This window comes from Anolis carolinensis, chromosome 3 (assembly GCF_035594765.1).
Source record: "Anolis carolinensis isolate JA03-04 chromosome 3, rAnoCar3.1.pri, whole genome shotgun sequence".
Classification (NCBI taxonomy): Eukaryota; Metazoa; Chordata; class Lepidosauria; order Squamata; family Dactyloidae; genus Anolis; species Anolis carolinensis.
Genome location: NC_085843.1, coordinates 155,622,395 through 155,649,594, shown reverse-complemented (window position 1 = coordinate 155,649,594; position 27,200 = coordinate 155,622,395). Strand labels below are relative to the sequence as shown.

The window sequence follows — 27,200 nt, the reverse complement described above, 5'->3', positions numbered from 1 at the left end:
TATACCATGTCCAGGTCTGAAGCCAGACTGGAATGGATCCAGATAATCACCTGCTCCAGGATCTTAGAAATAGTATGTTGGATACCCAATGATCCCACTGCTTATGGTGTAAGTAGCTAAATTGATTTATATGTGTGAAGACTTTGTAATCTAAACCAAAAATGAATGTGAATAGAAATCTAATTTGGAATGTTATAAAGGTAGAAGCACAAGAAGTAGTATTTGCTGGACTTAATCCCCTCCCATATTCTATCTTGTTCCTTTTTTGTCATGCTATAAATGGATGTAAGCCTTAGGGCAGAGAATGTTGTGTTCTTTTACTTGTAAAACACCATGTTGGACTATATAATGATGATGATGTGATAAAGCCCTTTCCCAATCTTCATGAGAAGTCAAAAATGCTGCACCCATGCTGAGAGGGGAATACTTAATATGATGTAAGAGGATGAAGAAAAGACAAAAGGTAGTAACACAAATAAAGGGATGTTTAATTTAAAGCAGAAAAGAATATTAACAGTTTTATGTGTATTTATGTTTCCATTAAATTTTTATGTGAATTTTTAATAAATTATTTCCCCTAGCCTAGCAACAAAACAGGACATTTAGATGGGAACAGCAACAGTCATCGAATCATAAAATGGGTCAGAAGAACATTTTCATTGCCTACCAGAGAAATTGCGCATTTGGGCAAGATGCCAGATAGCATACAGATTGCAGTAGGAACAAAGAAACTTTTGCATTTCTTCTCACAGCTCCCTTATTAGTGAAAGGTAAATCAAGCTTTCAGTGTGCAGCCAAGATATTCAGGCAATCATTTAAAGGCACTTTTTAAATTAGTCTGCTGTAGAAACTGTCAAAAATATATCATATAGTAGAAAAATAAAATAACCTGTGGATAATAAGTACAATAAGCTGTAGAACTTTTATCAGGGGAAGATAAACACAAATGAAAAGTACATTCAATAAAACAAGCATTATCATGACTCTTGAGTACTATTGCCTGCAAGTTTCAACAGTAAATCTATTAAAGATAGATTACAACATTATTTTAAAAAGTAGATATTTCACCGACTGTGAAGGTGCTCAGTGTGCAAGGGTGAGTAGTCATAAAAGCTCTGTCTAAAATTAATATTGTGAAGATACTGGGAACTGACAAAAAGGAATGCAACTGTTACAGGAAATAGCACTAAAAAGAGTACAATGTCATCAGCTTGAAAACAATATTCACAGATGATAATTACTCGAGATCAACAAAATTTGTTGATCCCATAATATTGTCCCATAATATTCTGGAGAACAGTTGGGTCAGCACTTCTCCATCATTATTAAGTGACAGATGCTGGGGAAAGCTAAGTAAGAAAATCTTTAGGCTGAAAAGCAAGTGGGTTTTTGCCATGTTCAATCGCCACTTTCTTTTGTAAAGAAATCTATACTTCCACCACAGCACTCTCTCTATACCACTCTTGTAAGTCTTTTGGGTAGTCTTTAGGGTTGGCAGGTAGGCTATGGAACAGGGCTCTTGTATATTTAATAGTTAATAGATCGTAGTTCAGAAAATTCTTGCGGAGAGAACTATGCAATCCCCTCCCCCCTTTTCCTGGCTTTATCAATGTAACTCACTCTGTTATAGGGACAGAATTAGATGTTTCTTCTCTGCAGCTACTGCAGCTCTGCATTGGCTAATACGTAGCCATGCTGTGGGAGGAAGGCAGGAATAAGACATTTGTGTGGATTGTGAGAGATGAGGTGTTGTGTAGCTCTGCATGGTGGAACTGTGAAACGTCATGGCACTGATCGTGAATCTTTTCTGTAGGCTGCAGTCATGATTCAAATGTAGTATCATGTAATGAACTTTTCCTGCAAGAACTGCACAAGTGAAATTCCAAACGCAGAGCTGACTTTTATTATTCAATCATGAAACGGCATCTTGAGTGTTTGTGGAACAATTAACAGCTGCAGACGTCAATAATTTTGTCCAGTATTCAACAGGAATCAACTGCGCTGGAAATCTTTTGGTGGCTCATTTCAAGTTTTGCACATATAATCAGAAGTTCTGCAGTTCTTAAAGAGAAATCCTGCTGTCCTAATGTTTATTGCTGGATTCCAGCAAGTCTTTTGCTTCATTGATTTTTGTTGCTAAGTAGGGAGAGCCACCTAAAGAAAAAGAAGAAGAAAGATCACCATAATTACAATGGATTTACCCTAACACCATGATCTCTTGTTATGGAAATACATTTTACACATCTTTTCACAAATTAAGTTTCATGCAAGAATTTGACACAATTTCAAATGAATGCCTTTTCAAAGGCACAGGAGAGCTCCCATAGGTCTTGCCTGTGCTCCGATCCATAGCCTTGTGTCATGTCTGACTGAGGAATTAGTGTTCTAGAAGATCCACGGGCAAAACTTTGAAGTGCTACATTACACTGCAGGCTCCATGCATAATGTTACATTTATTTATGCACACCCAGGAGCTGCTTGTGGGAATCATCCTGTTACTTCTTTAAAAGCCCCACAGGATTTGAAAATCATGTACTGTCTACTAACACATCAGAATGAAGCACTAATGATGTCTTTCAAGAATTTTTGGCCAAGTGCAGATATTACGCAGCAGACTAGTTCCATCTTTAATGTGAATACTTAAGAATTTCTTTCTCACTATCAGTTCTACAGAATTAGCCATTTTGATGTGCACTTAATAGCTCAAAACCAGAGGTATTTTATGTCTCTCCAGTAAATTCTTTTAATATTTTGATAACATCCTTGAATACAATGCTGGTGGGAATACTTTTAATGCAGATTTATTAAGTGTTCCATTCTTGATTGAAAGGCAAAGACACACCAGCCAAGAGAATCACAATAAACCTATTTAAAACACAGAATGCCTTCCTCTTCCCAGTTTTCAACACTGTCATTGCTTTCCAGTCCATCTAACAATTTGATTACAGTTCAGCAGTCTTGGTGTTTGTTTGTTTTTTTACTCTTCCCTTGAGTGCCAACCATCTGCCTCCTGCTGCTGAAAAGATCCAAAGATCTGCTGCCACGACTTGCAATCGCACACACCTAGGTGTTTGCCTGTGAAGATGAACACTTTCTGCAACACGGCCATGTGCACAACATTTTCTAAGCAGATGTTCAGAGGAATGCCATCATGTGAAAGCACCAGTGCAAACTCAGTTTTAGAGGTGATTAATACGAGACACAAGATATATGTGAAATCTCTGGTTATCTTTAAAAAAATTCTTTCACAAACTCATGAGCTGGACATTCTTTCCTCAGCCACCAGCAACTGTTTAGAGCTGTAAAAAAAGAACACAAACTTTGCACACAGACCAAAGCATAGATTAAGAACTCTTTGAAGCTCAATGTGGGACCACATGAAGTACATAAATGTTATGTCTTGGTACAAGACTTAAAAATACAGACTTACATATATAAAGCCATATAACTGTGGGATGATCTAGCATGAAATGCAGTCAGTAATTTTTTTTTCCATCAGAAAAACAGTGAGATGAATGGTCAAAATGTGAGACATGGCTGCATTTCCAAATGCCAGATCATTGACCACATCCAGATCTACAATACCCACACATGCTTTACCATCCATTAAAAGTCTTAGGACCAGATCAATATGGGTAAGGAACAGGAAATAAACTAGTTGTATCCTTTATTTACGTACATAATATAGTATTGACTGTTAGTCAAATAATCTTACTTGTCTAAGACACTCCTACAAAATGATTAGGGTATCACCACGGCAAAGACATAAATGGCACTGAGAGAATTCCAGATGTTGCTCCTCGTGTAGTCTTAAGCATATCCTCTGTACATCAAACATTACTAGTGCTGAGAAGCTTGCTCTACACTACATTGAAAACACTGGCTACACTGAAAATAAGGAACAAAGAACTGTACAATGACATGTGTAAAAATTTACAAACTAAGTTTCGAAGTAATATATGTTACCAGGTTCGATAGAGAAGAACAAACACAGAGAAGTGTTAACACTACCTGTGTCTATTGAATATTTGTGTATTCCTCTTGTTGGAACTCAGTCACATCCTACACAAGTTTATAGTCCATCAAGGGAATAGACAGGCAGATGAATTAGCTGGTAGGAAAAGCCCTTCCCCCATTGTCACTTTATCTGCTTGTCTCTCTATTCTCCTACATTTCTGTTTGTTACACTGATAGTCCTCAGGAACATGCCTCTTTTTATTCAAAGTTTCCAAACCTCATGGAAAGCCCCTAAGCCTTCCATTTTGTTATTTTCCTGTGAGCATGGAGAGAGACAGAGTATCTCCAGAAAGATAGATAGTTAGATAGCTAGGCCCTTACTTTCCTATGTAATTATTTCAATAAGTCTTTTATAACTTTTAAAGCTTGACTTTGCTTCTGTAACTGCTGAAACTCATTCGTTCTACTGCTAGTTCAAGAAGCTTCTGATCCACTAAAACTCCTGCTGTTGCTACTTTACATTTCTAAATGCTTTTTCCTTTTTGAAATTACTCAACATCTTTTTTTACAGACTTCATTCAAACCTCCAAAAAAGTACCTGGACACTGTACCTCTAGTATTTCCATTGTGGGCAATTACACTGAGTGTTCTTAGCACTGACTGATGCCAGAACTAATGTCTTAGTGAAGGTCTGACTCCTTAAAAATGCTTGAATATTCATATCCATCTGTGAAGACCTGGACTGGGAAAACTCCTATGAAACAGGTCAGGAAAAAACTCTGACATTGGACCTAAAAATGTAAAATGCATTTGCTGCCTGGGAATGTTTACAAAGGACCAGAAGAGATGGATGAGGTGGAAAGGAGCAAAGGGAGACTGTGCCAGATGCTCACTTAAGTCGTTGCTAAGGACTGAGTTACAACTGCAATATGCTTACTTTGAGACAAAGCCCCTTCAAAAATGGCATCAGGTGCAAGCCAGACTTGCTATTTGCAACTCTCCCAGGAGTGAAGCTACACTACAATAATGCAGAATTAAGTGCAGACTCTCAGTATTCTGATCACTGTTTCATCACAATTACAATTCTTCACACCCATAAATGTTTTATTCTATGGCTGACTCAATCTGGATACACACTGTAAATCTAATGGCTAATTAAGTTAAAAATAACCATTGGAAAACCAACATTGTCTGTAATCCATACCTTTCACCTTAATGAGGTCAGAATTAATTTTATACTCCTGAAATGACAAAGAATAAACTACAAATCTGTCAAACAGATATAAAAAATCTTGATTTTCCCCTTTCTGGCTTTTTAAATACTGTGCAACTCTCAGCCATCTGTTGTATCAAAGTACAAACAGCAACGAACATATGGGCTTTCCCTTCTCAACCAGCTGTAGTGTAGTTAAAGTTATAATAAGAGCTTTTTTGGGGGGGGGGGGAGATACGTTTACATTAAAAACCTGGCTAGTTAAAACATCTGTTCTTGGCTTTATCGTTTTTAAGAGCACTAAAATCTAGTATATATATTTATCATTTCTACCACATTCTGTTTAAAAATGTTTCGTTTGTCTATATATAGTTGCAAAGATCCTATACAAGTAGATGTGGATGTTTTCACAGCATCATGACTAACATTTCCTCTTCTTCAAAAGCTGGCAGCTTGACAGATCAGCTCCACAAACTCGCTCTTGACAGCTAGTTAGGCTTGTGATCTAGTGAATGACCCCAAAGGCAACCATTACATTTCCTGCTACGGTTCATAGCGGCTGGATGTTAAACTGTTTGGTACAAGCGGAAAATACTGCAGGTAACAGTTGATGTTTTGCTTTGAAACATCTCGCACAGAGAAACTGTAAAGTTAGCAAGCAAGAGCAATCACTGAGTAATGAGGGAGGGTCTGGCAGCATGCTAATATTCATGAAATACAAAAACATACCTTTATCAGGATGATTCAAAATCATGATTTGTCTGTGAGCAGTTCTGATCTTGTCCTTGCTAGCAGATGGACTATAAAGATAAATTAATGTGCTTACTATAAGTAATTATTCTTGCAAACTGTAAAATAGCCATTTGTTCGCTTCTGAGAGGCAAAAAACCTAGGGGCACTTGCCATCTGGTGGTTAGGAGATGAAACTACGCTTCTGAAGAAGAAAGATCTCCCAAAGCTTATCTGTTCTGTGTTCCACCCACCTTTGCATAAGAGGTGGTCTGACCACTGGCATAAGCACCTGCAAACAGTGCCAACAGCTGCATAGAGGCCCATCTTTGGACCAGAGCCTGCTTTTCTTGGATAAGATCTGTGAACTGAGATTCCTCAGTCAACAGCCCATTGCAAATTCCATGGCAGTATGTAAAGGTTAATACATATAACTACATAATTCAAAAGTGAAGCATTTGCTATTAAAGGGACAAAAATCCACATACTTTTGTGTACAAGCCCTTTTTAAAAGATGCTTAATCACAACTAAAATTATTGAGTGGAATATTTCTGTCCTACATTTCATATCATTTTTCATTTCAGATGAAAGCAATGTTCTTTTTATACAGAACACTTACCTTATACCTAAAATAAGGCTAGCTTCTCGCCTATTCATTTTCTGCTCAAATCCTCCTTTGTAATATGAAGAAAGGCTCTGTATGAGACAGGAAAGATAAAATAATTAGATCGATTAATGTTCTCTCATGCAGATGGCATATTTTTATATGGAGCCACAAAACCATGGCTGAATAGAATTCAGCTCTACAAGAGAAGCTAGAAATGTCCATACATGTTTATCTTTTCTTTCATTCATCTGCAATCTAAGCACAGTTGAGATATGAAGGTTGAAAACTGGAATGAACTTAGGAGGTGCTCTGTCTGAGATCACAATTTCTGCAGTTTACTGAAGAGCTGCTTGAGTCTGCTAATTGGTTATTAAAAAACCTATAGGAGATACAAAAATACTTCTCAAATGTCTTTCAACTACTTTCCCTTTTTCCTTTTGTAAAAATGAAAATGTGTCAAGTGTCATATACAATCATGGCATTGTAAATGTCATTAATAATATTCTCTAGGAAAAACTGCAGGATGCAGAATTCCTCGAAGTGCCAAAATGCTATAATCTAAAATGGTTTCAGTATTTCTATATATCACAATACACCTTCTTTAAAATCTGTTCTTTGATTTCCGAATGTATTGATGTACATGCTATAGAAGGATGTGAACATATGACAGTACCTCTAACCCCGCCCCCAAAGTCTAAATGTCTCATTAATATAGCCAATAGGACGTTAATGGGAGATATTTTAACCAGGTGCCCAACTACTTCACTGAAATTAGTGGAAGGACTACAATGATGAGTTTGAGATGGACGAACTCAAATTAAGATTTAGCCAATTATAAAAATTAATATAACTTGTAAGTAGAATTTTAATTTCATTGGGCCCAGTTTCCTCCAGATCTGCTGGAAAACAAAATCCATCATCAACCAAAAAAATTTTCGCTGAAGATAATAGAAATTTGAGTCTAAAACATCTAAGGGGGGGGGGGGGGAATCTGAGAAGATCTGAACTAGATATCAGTGAAAATCTTAAAAATATATATATTCACTGAGTGTCATGCCTTCACAGAAGCCCCTGCCATTTCCTCCTCACTTTGGCCCTTTATTAGTTAGGAAAAGCCTAATTCTCTTGTATAATACCGATAACCATGGGAGCGAACTGTGTAGTTAGCCCTTTCCTTAAGACATTCCCTGTCCCTGCTCCTTTAAGAATCCTCCCCAGGGGTGGGGCCTCATAACCCAATTGTTTCCTCAGAATTGTCCATTTTGGAGTAGGAAGTAGGGATGTGCAATCCATTAAAATGGTTCAAAAATCATTACAAAACTAGGGGGGGGGGGGTGCTGGCGTTTCATTTATGAAGTGTTTCTAAAATATAGTTAGTGAAAAATTGTTACTACAACAAAAGTAACAAAATTTCATTACTATTTTGTTATAGTAATTGCACATAATTATTATAATTGGGGAAACTTCAGGGTCTCCTTTCTCCCTCATTTTTAAAGCTATTGGTATGAACCCATATAGTTTGGTAGAACCCATTTACCATTCTTAGTCCACCAAATTTCAGAATCTTTCACTTATCCGTGGACTTTTGTAGAATTTTCTAAGTTTTTATAAACAACACTTTTTAATAATAAAGAAAATATGTTCCTAGTTTGAAAGTATTATTTCCTGTTTAATTGTGTAGTCCTTACTTTGAAAGTAATGGTTCTACACTGGGAACTTAGTTTTTGTGCCGAAAACTTTGTTAAATGGGTGGATAATGATGTTAAATTGGTGGACTAGATAGCAAAATGTTCTATAACATGATATCCCTCAAACCAAGACAAAGTTTTTGCAGTTTAATAAACTTTTGCCATGCTTTTATAATAGAACCAATTAGGAAATGACATTCATAACCCAGGAACAAAAAACATAATGTAGAAACCAATAAAGCACCCCTGACAGATGATGATGACGACAACAACAACAACAACAACAATTTTATTCTTATATCCCGTCACCATCTCCCCAAGGGGACTTGGGGCGGCTTACATGGGGACCAAGCCCAGCATAAACAAGGATTACAAGGTAAAACACAATTTAAAACATATAACAAATAAGCAATATAATAAAAACAATTAAAATGAGAAAAGTAAAAACATTGTAAAAATACATAATCAACTGATATCAACAACCAGTAGCCGGAAAAAGTGGGCATGTTCAGATTTGAGAGGGCAAGGCAAGGGCTTGTGCAAAACACAGACTATAGGGCCAGGGCTGGGAGTAAAGTGTTGAAAAAAAAAACCAAAACAATAACTTAGGGCTGGGCAGGCCTGATCGGGAGCTAAACCGTCATTCAAGTTTTCAAGTCTTTACAGAAGGTGGACAGTGTGGGGGTTAATCTAACCTCCCTGGAGAAGAGTTCCTGAGGTGGGGGGGGGGCACAATTGAGATGGCCCTCTCCCTCATCCCCACCAACTGTGCTTGTGACAGAGGTGGGAGCACGAGAAGGGCCTCCTTGGAAGATCTTAGATCTCACGCTTGTTCGTAGGAGGAGATATGGTCACGAAGATAAGTAGGACCCAAACCATTAGGCCACCCAGCCTCTGAATAATAATAATAATAATAATAATAATAATAATAATAATAATAATAATTAAAAAAACATGTTCCTAGTTTGAAAGTGTTATTTCCTGTTTAATTGTGTAGTCCTTACTTTGAAATTAGTAGTTCTACCCCAGGAACTTGTTTTTGCACCAAAAACTGGATGACGATGTTAAATTGATGGACTGGAGATTACAGCAAAATGTCCTATAACACGATGTCCCTCACACAAAGACAAAAATGTTGCAGTTTAATAAACTTTCTCCATGTTTTTATGAGAGAAACAATTAGGAATTTAAATTTACAACCCAGGAACAAATATCATAATTTATTGGAACTCTGGTTGGTTATGGAGGGGTAAATCCTTCTGGTGCTGAGTAAGCACTGCATTCTGGGAAATATAGTTTAGGGCAAGGCCTTTTGAATTCTCTAGCCTAGCGCTCCTCCCTTCTCACACTACATTTTCCATAATTCTGTGCTGTTCCCAGCAAACACTGCTTCATCTGTTCCCCTCTTCTAATGGCGAGAGGCCATTAATTTATAGACAAAAGGCAAGACAGGCACTAATGCAGCCATTTTGGCTTTGCTTTTTGAGCTTTTCTTCTTTGTACTAAACATGAAACTGATTTTGGGAGCCTTCCGAGATTTATAAAACTAAAATCAAAAAGTATGGGTTAAGTTTTGATTTCTTAATTTTTGGCGAGTACCATACGCTCATGTCGGATATCGAATCGTATGTACAAATCATACAAAACTGATCCAGCTTACGACACTTTCTGATTATTATTTTTTTGCACATGCCTAGTAGGAAGATGTAGAGGAAGGCTGGAGGGAAGCACAATTGGCACATTACATCAGAGCTCTATTACTAGAGATTTATAGTGTCAGAAGTGAACCAAGGGCACAGTTGTAATGTATTTGAAAAGATAAACAAAGTTAAAAACCTGGCATTATACCAGCAGTTGGCCCACTTGGGAGTGCCTCTGGTGTTACTATAAGAAAGTCCTCTATTGTGCATGTGGCAGGGGCTCAGACTGCATTGTAATAAGTGGTCTGTGGTTTGCTCTTCTCCACACTCACATGTTGTGGGCTTCACTTTGTAGCCCCATTTCTTAAGGTTGGCTCTGCATCTCGTGGTGCCAGAGTGCAATCTGTTCAGTGCCTTCCAAATTGCCCAGCCTTCTGTGTGCCCAGGAGGGAATCTCTCATTCAGTATCAGACATGGATTTTAGCCTGCTACTTATAGACTCTTGCTTGCTGAGGTGTTCCTATGAGGATCTCTGTAGATTTTAGAAAACTATTTCTTGATTTAAGGTGTTGGCATGCTGACTGATATCCGAACAGGGGGTGAGCTGGAAATGTCACTGCCTTGGTCCTTTCATTGCTGTCTGCTACTTTCCAGCAGATGTCAGGTGGTGCAATGCTGGCTAAACAGTATAATTTATCCAGTGGTGTGGGGCGTAGACATCCTGTGATAAAGCAGCATGTCTCATTAAGAACCACATCCACTGTCTTCACTGTGTCTGGTTGTGATCCCCAGGTTGTGCTAGTCAGCTTTCGTATGATATTATTTCTAGCACGCTGTCGCACTCCAAGGCAAAAATCTCTTTGACTGTAAGCAACACACCAGCTGATTAAACAGCAAGCAGTTAAGCAGTTAAAAATAATAAAAAGTACAATCCAAAAAGTAGTCAGTAAAGAATATCTTTAAAGTTTCAGTTTAAATCCAAACCATCAAACTGTAGAAATTCCATGGAGAAAGGCAGGTGAAAACAGGAAACATAGCAAAACAAGACCATAGGCAAAACTTGGATAAAGTAATTCAAAAAGCAAACATTAAATCCCAAAGGCCAACTGGAACTAGAAAATATCCTTGGAAACATGGAGCACTTGAAAACAGGAACCTTGGAGGTAAAGCAAAGTTGCCTTGACTGGAAAATGAAAACTACATGAATCAATAAAAGCCTTCCCCAAAGTTCCAGAACGTGAGAAATGCATTTTTCCTCTTCCAGGCAGCTGACTGATTATTATCTCTTTTCTGTTGTAAATGAGCAGAGTGCCTAATTTTTAAAGAGATTTCTCTATGTCTACTGTAAAACTGCCTTCGGTTCAAGATTATCTTCTCGCTGCCACCTGGAGAAACAGCCTCTGAATCACTACCAGATTGTAACTCTGCAGAACTTGGTGAAAGATCATCCTCGACAACTCCCCTGGTTCAAGCCTCTCATCTGAACCTTGCTCATCTACACTTAATTCCGGCTGCTCAAGCCTCTCATTAATACTTAATTCTGGCCCAAGCCTCTCAACTGAAGTATCATTCCCTTCATAAACTTCACGCTCAGGCTATACAGTGGGAACAGATACAGATTGAACAGGCTGACATAGAACACACCCACTTTTTGCTTGACAGTCAATCAGTGCTTCTTGTAAGTCAGAGCACGATCCAGGGTAACGCCCAAGAATTTTGGTGTGCTGTAACGCTCCAGTGGGATTCCTTCCCAGGTAATCCTCAGAGCTCGAGATGCTTGTCTGTTTTTAAGGTGAAAAGCACACGTCTGTATTTTAGATAGATTAGGAATCAACTGGTTTTCCCTTTAATAGGCAGTGAGAGCACCTAAAGCTTCGGAGAGCTTCTGTTAAACCATTTCAAAGCTCCCTGCTTGGGTGGCCATGGCACTATCATCAGCATAGATGAAACTCTGTGCCTTCTGGCAGTGGCTGATCATTTCTGCAAATGTTAAACATTGATGGAGCAAGCACGCTCCCCTGAGGTAGTCCGTTCTCTTTCTCTGGCCCTGGAATTTAACAAAAAAGCTCCTGTTTTGTAGCAGCTTTCCTATGAAGTGGGTGGGTTTTTCTCAATAGAAGGTGATGATTTACAGTGTCATAAGTTGCTGACAGGTCTACGAAGACAGCTCCTGTAATCTACTGCCTTTCAAAACCATCTTCTATGTGTTGAGTTGTGTTCAACACTTGTGATGTGCAGTTTTGCCTTTGCTGAAGCCAGCTTGCTGTGGAATCATACATGGGTCTATTTTTTCCATTATTCTATGCAAAACAAGTCTCTTCAGAACATTGTAAAGATGGCACATCAAGAAGATTGGTCTATAGCTTTTTGGATCATTACGGTCTTTGCCTGATTTCAAGATGGCTATGACTCTTGCTTTTCTTTAGATTTTGGGGGGTCTGACAGAATGCAATGCAGTTGTTCATCAGCTTCAGCAGCCAGCACCTTGCTTTTGGACCAAAACTGTTCCATCCTTAGATCATCCAGGCCAACTGCTTTGCCATTTTTACATTTATTGAGAACCATGTCAAATGCAGTAGATGTAAAAGGTTCGTGAAGGTTGTTGCTCTCATTATCTCACCTGGAAATGGGAAACAGAAAACGCAATAGGACTAGCCCTGAGTCAACAACGCACCACAAGGCTTCTAAACAACTGAAAATTGATGAACTCTTCGGGGAAGGAACTGTGAGTATATCTGACTTAAACACCCTGTTTGAAACTACAACTGACAACAACGCTACTCCCTTAATTCTTCATGATAAAGCTAATGAGCCTCTATCAGTAGCCTCTGACAACAACTTGGCTGCATATCATTATCTGGTTGTCAGAGTATTGGTCTCCTTCCTACATTGGTGGCAAGGTTGGGTTTCCCATTCTTCAGAAGTTGATGTGCTAGCTGGTCTGCCTTTATGTTGGCATGGGTATTAGTTTGTGAGGGATCATTGCTTAACCATCTTAACAGCCTCCACGGCTTCTGACTGCTCCTGCCCATGTGGACTTCTGTTATCAGCTTTATCCACTGTTCTTTCTTGGCTTCAGTGATGGAGGACAAAATGCTCTGAGCTACCTGAAGAGTTTGCTCACTAAATGGATCTTTATTGTGGAACCTGTAATAGTCTTCCAACAAGGCAGCTGTATCAGGAGTAATGACCTGAAGGTAGTGTATTCTACAGCTTCTCAGTAAAGAAGCCTGTGAGCAGGTTTTTACTATTTCAATGAAGGGCTCATATTCCTCAGAGATTGAGGTGACCAATATGATCTTGTCATCTAACATGTCTGAGAATTTTGAACAATCTGCCTTTCTGAAGTTAAATTGAACTTCCTGAAGCCTTATAGTTGGGAACAACTGGCATACTATTGGCTGATGCTGTATGTTTGGTATTGATGGTCCCACTGATTTAGTGCATTGCTGCACAGTGCTGTCACTCACCAGAAGTGACTAGAGGCAGATGAACAAAGGAAAAGAAGAAATCACACAAGATAAAGTTAAGTAAATGGAAGCCTCAAATCTGCAAGACTTCCACCTTTCCTTACAAAGACTCTATTAATCCGTTCCGAGAGGAGAGAGATTTGAACTTTGTTGTTTATTAAATTATTGTTTACTGTTCATTTGTGTATTCAAATGTATTGTGTTCTCAGCAAGATCAAGGCACCTTCCGCATCAATAGCTCGTGGAGGCAGAACATTGAGTATTAAGGGAATAAAAAGCAGAGAGGGTAACTCGTAATTAAGGATCTTACTGTTATTCCCAAACTTAGGATAAACTTTGAAAAGACTTTGGATCACAAATACTGCCTTTGGTCTGCACTGTATGGCTACTGTGAAGGTCTCATGTACAGACACAAAAGGTTCAGATTTGATCTTGAAACATGATCAATGTAACAAGACTTTCCTGTCTTTTTTTGTAGAGGTTTCATTGCTTCGGGAGATAAGGCCAACTTTTATCTTTTAAAAGCAAGTCATATTTGACATAATAGCAAACAGCAAAGAGAAGCCTAGGATCTTTTTGCACTTTCTAAAAACCATTTTTAACTCTCAGGTCTTAAAAGGTGTAATTCAAATAACAGTGTCCTTTTATTGGCATACAAATAATAAGCAAGTATATATGTGGATCAATAGCTTTTGATTTATAGAAATGAAACGTTGAGAAGTCCTTTGAAAAAAAATCCCTTGCATTTCAAACTCAGACATAAAGAAAGGCTTTTGAAAACTGTATTCTCTGCATTTAATACCAATAAAATAAAATTGCAAGTTACCAGTGAATACTCTTGGAGAGTATCTGTGTAAAAGAGTACTTTCTTCTTTAAATTGTGCAATTACAAATATATAAATGTTATATTTAAAAGTTATAGTTGTAACATCTGATCAAAATGACTGTGCAGTTTGAACCTAGCTCACCTAATCTGGCCAAACTAAAAAAGGAACACATGCCTTTGAGTTACATTCAGTTGTCAATTCCAACTAGAATGGGTCCATTGAATGAATGGGATATGCTAAAGCAAAATCTTTGTACACCGTACTGATTTAGTGATCTCATTCTACTTGAGGCAACTAATTGCAGTTAGCTCATTCTTCCTACGGAGGACTGTTTAGAACAGGGGTCCTCAAACTTTTAAAGCAGAGGGCCGGTCCACAATCCTTCAGACTGTTGAGGGGCCGAATGATCATTTGAAGAAAAAAAATGAACTAATTCCTATGCACACTGCATATGTCTTATTTGTAGTGCAAAAACAACAACAACAGCAACAATGAAAGAAAAATACAATATTTAAAAATAAAAACAATTTTAACCAACTCAAACTGATCAGGATTTCAATGGGACGTGTGGTCCTGCTTCTGGCCAACAAGATAGTCAAGTTAATTAGGATTATTGTTGTTGTGTGCCTTCAAGTCATTTCAGATTTTGGGCGAGCCTAAGTCAAACATTTATTTATTTATTTATTATTTACTACATTTATATCCTGTCCTTCTCACACCAAAGAGGACTCAGAGCGGCTTACAATTTATATCTATATATAATATATTATATTATTAGCATAGAACAATATTAGCATTATATATTACTACTAGGGAGTTCTTTTTCAAACACCCTGTATAAACAGGCTTTCCATTCTGAATTACAGCTGATGGCCATTGTAATGCACTCAGCATGATATATATAAACACTAGCTGTGCCCGGCCACACATTGCTGTGGCGAAGTATGGTGGTATGGGAAATAAAGTATTGAGGAATTGGTGGTAGTTAAGGTAAAGGGTCCCCTGGGCTGAGTGGGTTGCTAGGAGACCAAGTGAGTGGAGCTTAGCCTTCTAACTGGCAGCAATTGGATAAAAACAATTATTCCTCTATCTCTAATTAGGACTTTATTTTTCTTTTCTTTTTGTTGTATCAACCTAGAGGAATGATGAGGGGTTGTGCTGTCAATTTTCGAGGTTGTGGGGTGTTTACTTTTGTTGTTTTGTCCGCTACCCTGATGCCATCACTCTTTTATATATATAGATATTGAATTATACCACTATATTGTAATATTATTAGTAATATTACATGTAATATATAATATATAATTAATATTATTATATGGTATTATTATTAGTATTACATTGTATTACATTATAATATTTCTATCAATATTATATGTATATACAATATTATATTATTAAAACTAATATACAAATATTATAGTATAAAACTGAGGGCAGGGGCCAGGTAAATGACCTTGGAGGGCCGCATCCGGCCCCCGGGCCTTAGTTTGGGGACCCCTGGTTTAGAACATCCCTGTCATGTTACAACAATACTTTATTAGTTCAATCCATTATCAGAATACATTATTTTAAAAATGATGCCCATGGTGGCAAATCAGCATGCATTATACCAACATAAAGGAAATTACCAGTATTAGACATCTGAACTATAAAGAGCCTAGTTTGCACTTATAGTGCCCCTCATCTATAACGCATAACATATTAAGACACTTAGAAAATGTTCTTGTGATGCAAAAATAAGTATCAAAACTTCATATGTGCTCCCCCCATATATATATTATACATAGCCACTTGGAAAACATAACAACAGTAGCTCTATTAATCTATTCCAAGAAAAAGAAAACTGTGAAAAAGATTAAAAATTGATCTATTATAGCATAAACATCTGTTGACCAGTTCACAATTCATCTCTTGAATAAACAGCTAACCTGAATTAGATTTTTACACCTGGGTATCATCTAACATTTTTTAAAAAAAACATAAATGAGATCTCAGCATTAAACTCACAGCAGTTGAGATTTTTCTTGCTGTTTCTGTGAAAACTTGTTCTAGTGGTTTCCAGAGATGAAACGCGTAACGACCTATAAATATGGAAAGAAAAGGCAACTTAACATCTGTCCTTCGGCTAAGCAAGCAAGCCATAATAGTAATTTCCGGGGGGGGGGGGGGGAGGCACAGGAAAGCATGTAATTTTTTTTTATTTCATTGGTCTAAAGATGCAGATTGTTGCCCTTCTCCAGACAATCCATTCTCTGAGTGACTGATTTTGGATGCAAGCCCAGTATAGCACCAAGATGAGTTGGCAAGTACAAGCAGTCTTCATTGTTTATGGCATCATAGGGGAAAACATTTTTTTTAAAACTTACAAATTACAGAAATCACATACCATTACATCTCATATTTACATGTGCTTTTTAAATCTTGTATTTTGAATTTCAGGAAAAGCTAGGATAAGCATGTGGATAATTTCACTGATTATTTTATTTAGAAGGGGCTCATAATTAAATCTTCAATATGACTTTCACCCTATTTCAAATACAAAATATTTTCAACACAATGGTAACGGCCTCTTTCAAGAAATCCTGCATAGAAAACTCTCCAAAAGCCATCAAATGATACAGTTACAAGAGTATTACAAGAACCGGAAGGATTTATGTGCATTTACTTGGAATACGTACCACTGGACATAGTGAGCCATAAGATCTGAACAAACATACATGCAGATGGAGAAGTATATGTATGAAGCAAATCCCAATTAATTTGTGCCCTAGGACTGGCTGCTGGATTACAATTGGCATGTGATTTATGCAATATATATATAAAAAACTTGAAACAGGAGCAGAGGAAAAAGTAATTTACATGCTGTTTTTATTCTTTTTAATTGTTTTCTAATAGAATGGCTCAAGACACTATGCAAAAAGTAAAACACACCAAATAAACACAGTTCACAAAGGGACACAATAAAAAGATTCCATAAATGGACACTAAAAATCTAAGCTTAAACAAAACATTAACAGCAGTTTTGTATTGCCTGTGATGACTATAGCCGAGACTGAATCCTTTAAAAAGAAGGATTCAGAAGGGAAGAGGAATCTTACCACTGGGAATGCCTCCTTTTCATGCTATCATTTTCTGTCTTTGAAAACACTGACATGAAGCTCAGTCAGTCTGAAATTTATTAAAGACCCCAACGGCTAGCACTCATGCAATAAACTGAGATTCATAGAAACATTACTACCGAAGATCTTCCCCAGATATTTGGGAACAAATAGCTTATGAACCCAAGTCTTTCTCAGGCTCCTTCAAGCTGTTACATCACCACTAACTCAAAGTTTATTCTTACATCTCAGGGACAGTAGATATGAAGGACCACAGCATGACAACACCATAAGAAGTGGCTTCGAAGATATTATAGGGCTCCAGGCTGAGACAGGGGAATACTGGCCAGTTTCTTGTGGACCATCTTATATCCCACTGCTATCTCAGTATCTTGCAAAAAGGCTCATCTTGAACTGATCTGACAAGCTACTTTTAATGTCCTAAAGCAGAACGCATAGCTACTTATATGGGGATATAAAATGTATTACATTTTCAGGCCATTGGAGGTGTTTTTTTTAAAAAAATGAAAGAATGTAATATTCGTATTGTCAGGACTCTGATTTCAGGGTCTGTACTCTGGTGCAAGAAATCAAGACGCTGACATCACAGACTGATAAGACACCTGCAATTCCCGGCCCTGAAGGAAAACGGCCGGCGTGCTGAGCGGGAAGAATTGTGTGGGGTTTTCTCTGGGCGGGAATTGTTACTTTGAATGTGGGGGGAGTGTATATAAGGGAGTCTTAATGAGCCGACCAGCAATCTCGGCTTTATGCGTGTCAAAGTATCCTACAGTAAAGTTTTCAGTGATAACAGAGCAAGTCTCTTGTGTTCATTTGGAAGCGGCTGGAGTGAGCTGACAGGTATCTCATACTTTTCATATGTCATAAAAGTATCATGATATCTTAAAAATGGACCCCTGGTGGCACAGTGTGTTAAAGCGCTGAGCTGCTGAACTTGCAGACCAAAAGGTCCCAGGTTCAAATCCCGGGAGCGGAATGAGCGCCCTCTGTTAGCCCCAGCTCCTGCCAGCTCCTTCCAACCTAGCAGTTTGAAAACATGCAAATGTGAGTAGATCAATAGGTACCACTCCGGCAGGAAGGTAACGGTGCTCCATGCAGTCATGCTGGCTACATGACCTTGGAAGTGTTTATGGACAACGCCAGCTCTTCGGCTTAGAAATGGAGATGAGCACCAACCCCCAGTCGGTCACGACTGGACTTAACGTCAGGGGAAAACCTTTACCTTTTACCTATCTTAAAAATACAGCTTACTTGAAAAATAATTACAAATTAATTTTTTTTAAATCCTTACATATTGAATCGTGAGGTTCTGAACTGTAAAGAATAGCAGTGCTTTAAGAAATCTCTTTGGTTCTGAATGTTTATAAGGAGCAGATTTTTAAAATGTAATAAAAAACAGAAGAAGCCATCAACATTAATAAAACAAAAGCAATTATTTTGTCTCTGTAGTGCCCAGCAAGCAATAAAGTACTCATTCCCATAAAGCGAACTGAGCAAACCAAAACAAGGGCATGAATTGCAATGGTGTGAAATAATGTATTCAGTCTTATATTAACGTCTACCTGAAGTTTCATTTTTAGAAATAATGTGTGGGGGTTATTTTATTTCGTGTCAAAAGCATTGCACAACAAACAAGTCCAAAAGTGATAAAATAAAGGAATCACAAACAGCTAAATAGTTTTAGACCAAAAGCGGGCAACAGCGACCACATTGTCCGTAGCTTTAAACAACTCCTCCTCCGTGTATGAGGCAGGGCATTGTGGGCAAGCATACACATGCAGAGTTGTTTGTTCAGCTCCACAGTCACACAAGGTGGAGGATGCCTCCAGGTAGTGCCATCTTGCCAGGTTGTCTTTTGATCTGCCCACTCCGTTTCTGAGTCTGTTCAGGGACTTCCAAGTTGCCCATTCTTGGGTTGCCCCTGGAGGAAGACCCTCATGGGGGGGTCATCCAGTTGGAATTGCCTGGTTTAGCTGCCCAGAGGGACACTCTTGCTGTTGCTGGAGGAACATCAAGAGGAGTGGTGGTTCTCATGAAGCTTTTCCTTGATTTGAGTCTGGTGGGAGGAGGCTGATAGTCATGCAATGGGTGGCTTTCACAATGTTCGACCTTATTTCTTTCACCGTTAGCATTGTTATGTGTGGGGGTTTAAATATAGGAATATTTTGTCTAATATAGTCTATTCACTTAAGGAAATTAAACCGGGGTTTCCAGTGTTTTCAAAATACAGTGCTGGGATGGAGGAGCTTCCAAATTTTCAGTGGGGTTTTATTTTAATCAAAACACTTCAATAATACTATTTATGTGTTACACCAAGAATAACTTGGTTAATATTTAACTAAATATAGGAATATTAGCTTAACAACTAATCTCTGAACAGGTTCAATTTCACCTGTAACTTATATAGGATGGGCTGAAAGTCACAAAAGTGCCTGATGTTTTTAATAACTTTTAAAATGTTATTTAAAGATGTTAACATAATATCATTTTATTTCTGGATATACTGTATATGATGCTATGGGACTGTAAATTAAAAACCAAAAATATGAATTATTAAATATTGAGGCCCCTTTATGACTGTTGACCCACCCTGTGCAAGACATTTCCATGTGAATACCTTGTATAAGTATTATCATTTTCCAAATATACAGAGTTGCATTCTTCCTACTGAACATATGCATTTCATTTTCATCTCATGAAATGTAACTGTCCTAGTTTGCATGCAATCTATCAAATCTTCATTCAGCCTGTCAGTCATAGACATTTAGGTTTCTTTTTTGTAGAAATGGACTCGGGCTAGACAGCATGAAACAGAAAGGAGGACCATGAGATAGTAATGAGGTGCTCAAATTCAAGTAGTTGTTTACAAAATATATAAGCAAAGTGCAATGAAAATCTTGAGTTTGCCTTGACAAAACATTTTAGAGCTTCTCCTGTGTCTTGATTCACATTAATGCTTTATTAAAAAATAGAGGGGGGAGAAGACTCTCATACATATACACAAAAACTGTGGTGTAACCACAGACATATTCCTGGGCACCCAAAGAAACATGGTAAAATCTATGAGTTGATGAAACTGTTGTGAGGGAGGGGATTGAAAATCCAGAAAAAAAGCCTGATAATCCAGTTGAGAGAGAATCCCTTCAGAGAAGCAAGGCCTCTTTAGAAATGCAAGGTCAGGTTCCAAGAAAGTCATCCAGGTGTTTCAGAAATTTCAGATGGGAGATGTGCCTCAATGAAATCTGTATTGTGTTATATGTTTCTTATTCAGTGTATATATTTGCATGAGATTTGTCTTTTGTCACTGAGGCTGGTTCTATTGTAAACCCATAATCCCATTGGGGACCATTTCAGGTTTTTCCCAAGTTTTGCCCTTTTTCTCCTGGGAGGATCTTCCAAATGGCTCCTGCTTCAAATGGATAAATAGCAGCTCTCCATTTTTCCCACCACAAGGGAGACTTTATCCACCTCTCACATCACAGGGAGTCCCCAACCAGTGACAGCTTAGACCCTACCACAAGCCAATCAGGAGAAGGAGTTGGTCTTTTGAATGGCTGCCAAAGACAATAAAATTCTTTCCAGTGAATTATATATTATGTTGGTTCTTTGGAGTGATCTACTGTTCTGGCATCCATCTGGCCAGATGAATAAAACTTCTGTTACAGTCTTCAAACACAGGTACATTTTTCCTGGCTGTCAAAGCAGCACGGCGTACCAGGCAACTAATCTACACTGCCCCCTTGTGACAGATAGTTGATTGTGGTAACATGATGAGTTACCAAAAGCAGCCGCTTTCCTGGAATCTCTCCTCGGTGAGTTTCTTTCTCTGCTGAGAGAAGCAACGGCCATCTGGCTGTGTTTCTGTCTGCCAAGAAAGGAGATGGACTCATTTCTCTGGATTTCAGTAACTTCTGTCTGCAGAGAAAGTAACAGATTTCTTTTTCTTGGAAAAGCAAAGCAAATCAGCATTAGTAGTTTCTCTCAGCAGAGGAAGAAAACATATGGCTTTGCGCAGCCATACTTCCTGTTAGATTTGGAATCTGGGGAGAGGGTTACTTTAGGAAATGGATGGGAAGACTGTTCCCTTCCAAACAGGTGAGTCTTCCTTTCATCTCCTCTCCTCTCCGTGGCCAGCAGCTGAGTGAGTGTACTATACAGTATTTTCAGCTTTCAGTAGCATACCACTTGTGGGGGGGGGGGGGAGGTGTTTCCAGATGTTACATGAAAACCATATTTTGCAAAGGGTCCCATGCCTCTACCATAATACATGGGTCTAATGTATTTTAATCAGACTTCTTGTTTACCTCCCTTCCTGCCAAGCAGTCATAATCAACAGAAATGACGGATGTTTCTTAAACAACTGGCTAAATAATCTCTGAACAACAGTTGCAGATAGAGTTCTAAAAGAAACAGAAGATCTCTTCAGATTTGGCCTTTTCACCATAATTACGAGACAGGGCAAAGTATTATTATAGATGGACAGGAAGATCAGTGAAAATTTGGTGCTGTGAGTTATATAAACAGATATACTATCCACTAAGGCAAAACCTTTACTCAGTAAACCTAGGTAAAAAGGCTCTATGTAAAGCATAATTCCCATAATAGCAGCTGAGATAGCACTGAGAAGCTTGAACATTTCCTAAATGTGATGTTCCCTCAACAGTCTTGAAACGTAAGGCATAAAGCCAGCTCTGTACAGTCTATCAGAAAGATATACTCCAGCATGCCAATATTTCCCCATCAAACACCTTCTTTTGCAAGAAGCGTCCAGTCAGTACAGAACTCAAGAACCAGAATGTGACCAAAAAGGTGATGAGGGCACATGACAAATGGTTTCAGCCAAAAAATAGGAACGGAATGTTTTAAAAGAAAAAAAATCACCTGAATTATTAGACTGTATTGTGTCATATTTCACTCAGCACAGAGCTTCACCTTCTACTATAGCTCAGTGTCAGAACACACATTTTGCAGCCAATTTTTCTGTTTCAGAGACCTCTTCCCAATAAAACATACTACATTGCCATAGAGCTTATCTATTATAAAACATACATACAATCATTATATTTACCTGCAAAAGCAACTGCTGCAACACCAAGACCAACAGCTATCATAGATCTGGCCTGTTTGAAAATTATAGAAGAAATGAAGTAAGAATTAAATTATTTTGGTGCAAGATTACATAATATTCTGTAAAGAAAACTACTGCCAATATAAATATTGTTGGGGGGAGTGCTCTAAAATGTACTCTGCATGCAGTGCAAAGTCAAATTTAGAACAAGTGTAGATTGTTTTAATGATAAAAACCAACCAAGAAATCATCATTTAAGGGGCCGATAAATAAATGGAGCTTGCTTCCTACTGCTCCCTTGTAGTGCAGAAATTATTTAAATCACAGTATGGGTGGGCACAAATTCTCTCAAACCCTTCGCAATAATTACTTTCTAACTAACTATACCTAGCTTCTATATTATTTACTTGAAAATTTCTTTTTTCTCTGTGCTCATCATGCATGGGCACAGAGAAGAACATGCATGAATATAGGAATTTTAACTTAAAATTCATCACACTTCTTAAGGCAACTGGATTTTATTGTCTTGAACAGTACTAACAGAGAGATAATGCACTATACGGATGCGGAGCTTGCCTTCATTCCCTAAGAAATCACATTAATATTCTTTAACACCCCAGCAGATGCACTTCAAGTGATTACAGTTCACTGTTGGAATTCTTGTCATGTTTTGCCTTGTTACAGAAACCCAACTCATCATTTTCAAGAATAATTCTTCCCACTTGTATAGCATCTTTAATCTAAGCCTCTTGAAAGAGTTTACAAACATTAATTCTTACAATATGAGACGCAAGGTAATTAGGGTGCTCATTTCACTAATGGGAAAAGGCTATATTCGTTGCCCCTGCCCTTGAATGTATGACAAAAGAAACCAGATCCATTATGCTATGCGAGCAAGAATATTAGTAGACACCATCAAAAAAATTGATCAAGAAGGAATTGGTAGTAGGATGGCACGCCTTAGTGGCAAGCAACCAAGCAGGTTGTTCTTCTGTTAGGTTGTGCTATTCCCTTAAAATGAGCGTCTGACTTTCACTGGCTATAACAACATAGAACACTGCCATATAAATACCATAAACATTTGACATAAAATATTTAGAGACATATAGACACACAGGAACATACCAAAACATTAATATCAAGAAATGAGGCCTTCTCAGTGGTGAACTCTCTATCACAGAAAATTGGCTTGGCTCCTTTTCTTTTGTGTTTGTAATATGTTTATTATTATCATTTAATTATATAAGACCATCAAAATGCACTTCTCAGAATAAAACAATAAAAGAGATAGATATATCTGCCAAAGGCATATGAAGATCTTGCTGTTTACTTCTGCTCTTCTTGTATTGATGATAAATTGGTGCAAGTACTTCACTATTGTACATTAGATGCTTAGTGGTGTTCATCAAAAGTTTGTATTTTATAGTATGTTAATATGATTATACTAGTGTGACACACACACACACCCCTGCCCCTCAAGAGCTTAAATATAGTATATAATTATTTAAAGTAAATAAATAGTAGAAGCAGGATCTCTCAAAGGTACTTGAACAATGGATTAATGCATGTCTGGGGGTCAAATTAGATGTTTATTGGAGTCCTTTCTATCTTTAGGATTCTTGATTCTAATAATATTTTCTGGAGATAAGAGTGTTACTGTTCAATTGATACCTGGGTAGAGAATATATTGGATTGAAGTGTCTCTTCCAAATAAAATCTCAAAATGGATACAGTTAAACACAAATATATTAAATAAATAATAATAATAAAGCAATTTTGAAATAGTCCTTTAAAAAGTTAAAACACATGAACAGTATACAAGTAGAGTAAGAAGACAAGGAAGGCATACATAAATCAACACTAGTGTTTGTTTATGCTGCCTTAATTACAAAAGGGAGAATGTTCCAAAAGGTGAGTGGGACCACTGAAAAGATCAATCTTGAAAAGTATCTGAAGTGTTCTGTTTGTTAGGGTGTAACAAATAAGACCTTCAATGAAGATTAGAGGAGTTGAGTAAGCAATTTAGGCACGTGTGATCAATAAAAAATGTTTCAAAAGTCATTACAAAATTAGGGGTGCTGGCATTTGGTTTCTAAAGTGTTTCTAAAGTATAGTTAGCAAAAATGTTACTACGAGAGTAACACATTTTGTTACTTTTTTGTTATAGTATTTGTGCATAATTACTGTACTATAATTGAGGAAATTTCAGGGGCTCCTTTCCCCCTCATTTTACAGCTATTGGGGTGAAATTTGCTACAATGGTAGAACACATTTATCACTGTTAGCCCATCAAGTTTCAAAACATTTCACTTGTCCATGATTTTTTGGGGGGAATTTTCAGTTTTTATAAACAACGTTTTGGAAAAAAAACTGAGAGCTTTCTCTTTGAATTTTCTACACAATGATACAAGATAACAGGGGATAATTCCCCCAACTTTCAGAAATATTCATACAACTACTGATTTTAGCGAATTTATTAACGTTTTGACAAAAAAACATTTTAAAGCAACCACAGCTATTTTATTGAATGTCACTCATATTAAACCAATAGAAACCAATATTAACCAATTTTACATTTTCATAGACACCTAGAGTTGGAGGGGACTCCCAGGGGTCATCTAGTCCAACCCCCTTCTTCCAGGCAGAAGGGCACCATCAAAATTCTCCTGACAGATGGCCATCCAGCCTCCAAACTAATTAATATGCTTCCCCTATTGAGTTGGAAGGGATCCCAAGAGCCATCAATTTAGGGATTTCTTCCCAGCCCAGCACAGAGATTTGTTTACTAGAAATACAGAAGAGTCTCGCATATCCAACCTTCGCTTATCCAGCATTCTGCATTATCCAACGCAGTTTGCCTTTTAGTAGTCAATGTTTTTGTAGTCAATTTTTCAATACACTGCGAAATTTTGGTGCTAAATTCATAAATACAGTAATTACTACATAACATTATTGTGTATTGAACTGCATTTTCTATTTGTTGTAAAACATTATGCTTTGGTGCTTAATTTGTAAAATCATAATCATAATGTAATTTGATGTTTAATAGGCTTCTTCTTAATCCTTCCTTATTATCCAATATTTTCACTTATCCAACATTCTGCTGGCCCGTTTAGGTTGGATAAGTGAGACTCTACTGTATCAATCAATCCTCCTCTTTACAGATTCAACGATTTACTGGGTGCTGCTACAGAGGGACAAATCTCTCCCCTATCTTGATTGGGGCTTTCTGATGTGAGCAGAATTCTGGGAAATGTAGTTTAGGCCAGGACCTTTTGCATTCTCTGCCATAGGGCTCCTCGCCTTCCCAAACCACATTTCCCAGAGTTCTGTGCTTTCTTTCCCAGCGAACTCTGCTCCCTGCTGCTTCCATTTCCTAATGGCAAGAGGCCATTAATTTAAGAGGAAAGGAAGCCTTTTGGCTTTGTTTTGCTTTCTTGTGCTGAAAATAAAACTGACTTTGGGAGGCTTCTGAGATTTACAAAATACAAATGAAAAAGTATCGGGTAAGTTTTGATTCTTAAATTTTTGCCATTGATCACACCCACTTGTTGGATATTGCCTTGTAAGTATGAATTTAATGAATTTGATACAACTTACAGGGACTAACGAAAAATGTCCACCTCTAGTAAGCATGTATAGAGAAAAGGAGACTGCAGAATATCTTGATCTCAACAATAAAGCCTTTAACATGGCATGGTGGCTGACAGGCAATCAGTGACAGTTTTACAATCATAGAGAGTTACAGGCATGCCTTAGTGATTCACTGGGCAATCCCATCGGAACCCAAAATACTCAAGAATAAACTCCATTGTTCTTTGTATATCTCTGGGTATAATGCAATAAATCAAAATAAAAGGATTCCAGAGTGTTACAAGTGGGCAAGTACATACCATTTAAAATACACAGAGTATATTTAATGCAATGCATGACAGACCCTTTGACATCATCAGTACACCAATTTATACTTTTGCTGATGAAATTTAGGATCATCGCTTTTGTTGGAAGAAATAGGTTTAATTTAGAATGTGCTTTCTGATGACAAAAGTTGCTGAAATCATGACCTCTGAAACTGCTGCTGTTGAACTAAGAATATATTAGAATGCCCCCTCCTTATTTTTGCAAATATTGGCTATGAACATTAAGATTGGCCATGATGAAAATTGCATTATTGTTTCCACAAGAAGTATGAACACACAAATGTTTACACTAAAAGAACAATTTACTTCCAGGATATCAGTGAGATATTGGTCTGCACAAGAACCAGGTGATTTCTCCATGATAAGACAGGGCTGATTCAGTCAGCACATACTGAAAACCCCAGATAACCTAATCACCACCTACATACATTTATAACTATTAAGGACTTTGGAGCTGATTGTGATGATTATAGCTTTGGCATTTCTGTTTTCATTCATCATCAGGACATGAGTATCCTTTCAGGCTTAATTATCAAGAAATCTCCATGCCGTGAACTGGTGTTCTGTTACATACCCCACTAACTGGTATTAAGATATGTATTTCCTTTTAATACTGGAGGCATAGAGAGAGAGCCACCAGAACTAATAACAATTTGTCCATTTAAAAACTTTCAAGTTATGGCCGTATGGCCACCTGGGGGAAGCGAACTGCAGAATTAAATTCCTTCAGTCTAAAAAATGTTTCCTTTTGTCAGGTGGGTAGCATTTCACTCAACTGAAGTGCAGGTTTTGATTGAAATATGTTTTTGGGACCACTAGTCAAAAACAGACACTGAACTGAGATGGTTTTAACCTATTCTTACAGCTGAGATTCCTATATATAAAAATGTGGACAATGATATATATTATCCCCTTTTCTTTTAACTTTTATATGGAAGACACTCATTTAAGATTAAAA

The 27,200-nt window shown here is 37.6% G+C and overlaps 1 protein-coding gene across 1 annotated transcript in view; it reads right to left on the bottom strand.

Moving 5' to 3' along the window:
• Positions 1–467: 467 nt before the first annotated feature.
• The window catches only part of dnajc15 (DnaJ heat shock protein family (Hsp40) member C15), a 38,395-nt gene continuing 11,662 nt past the window's right edge, over positions 468–27,200 (bottom strand). The window contains exons 2-6 of the mRNA XM_003218635.4: positions 22,323–22,374; positions 16,143–16,216; positions 6,520–6,596; positions 5,900–5,970; positions 468–2,154 (exon numbers count right to left, since the gene is read on the bottom strand). Of these exons, the coding sequence (XP_003218683.2) occupies positions 2,084–2,154; positions 5,900–5,970; positions 6,520–6,596; positions 16,143–16,216; positions 22,323–22,374 (345 nt within the window). The 3' untranslated portion in view covers positions 468–2,083. The remainder of the gene's footprint in view (positions 2,155–5,899; positions 5,971–6,519; positions 6,597–16,142; positions 16,217–22,322; positions 22,375–27,200) is intronic.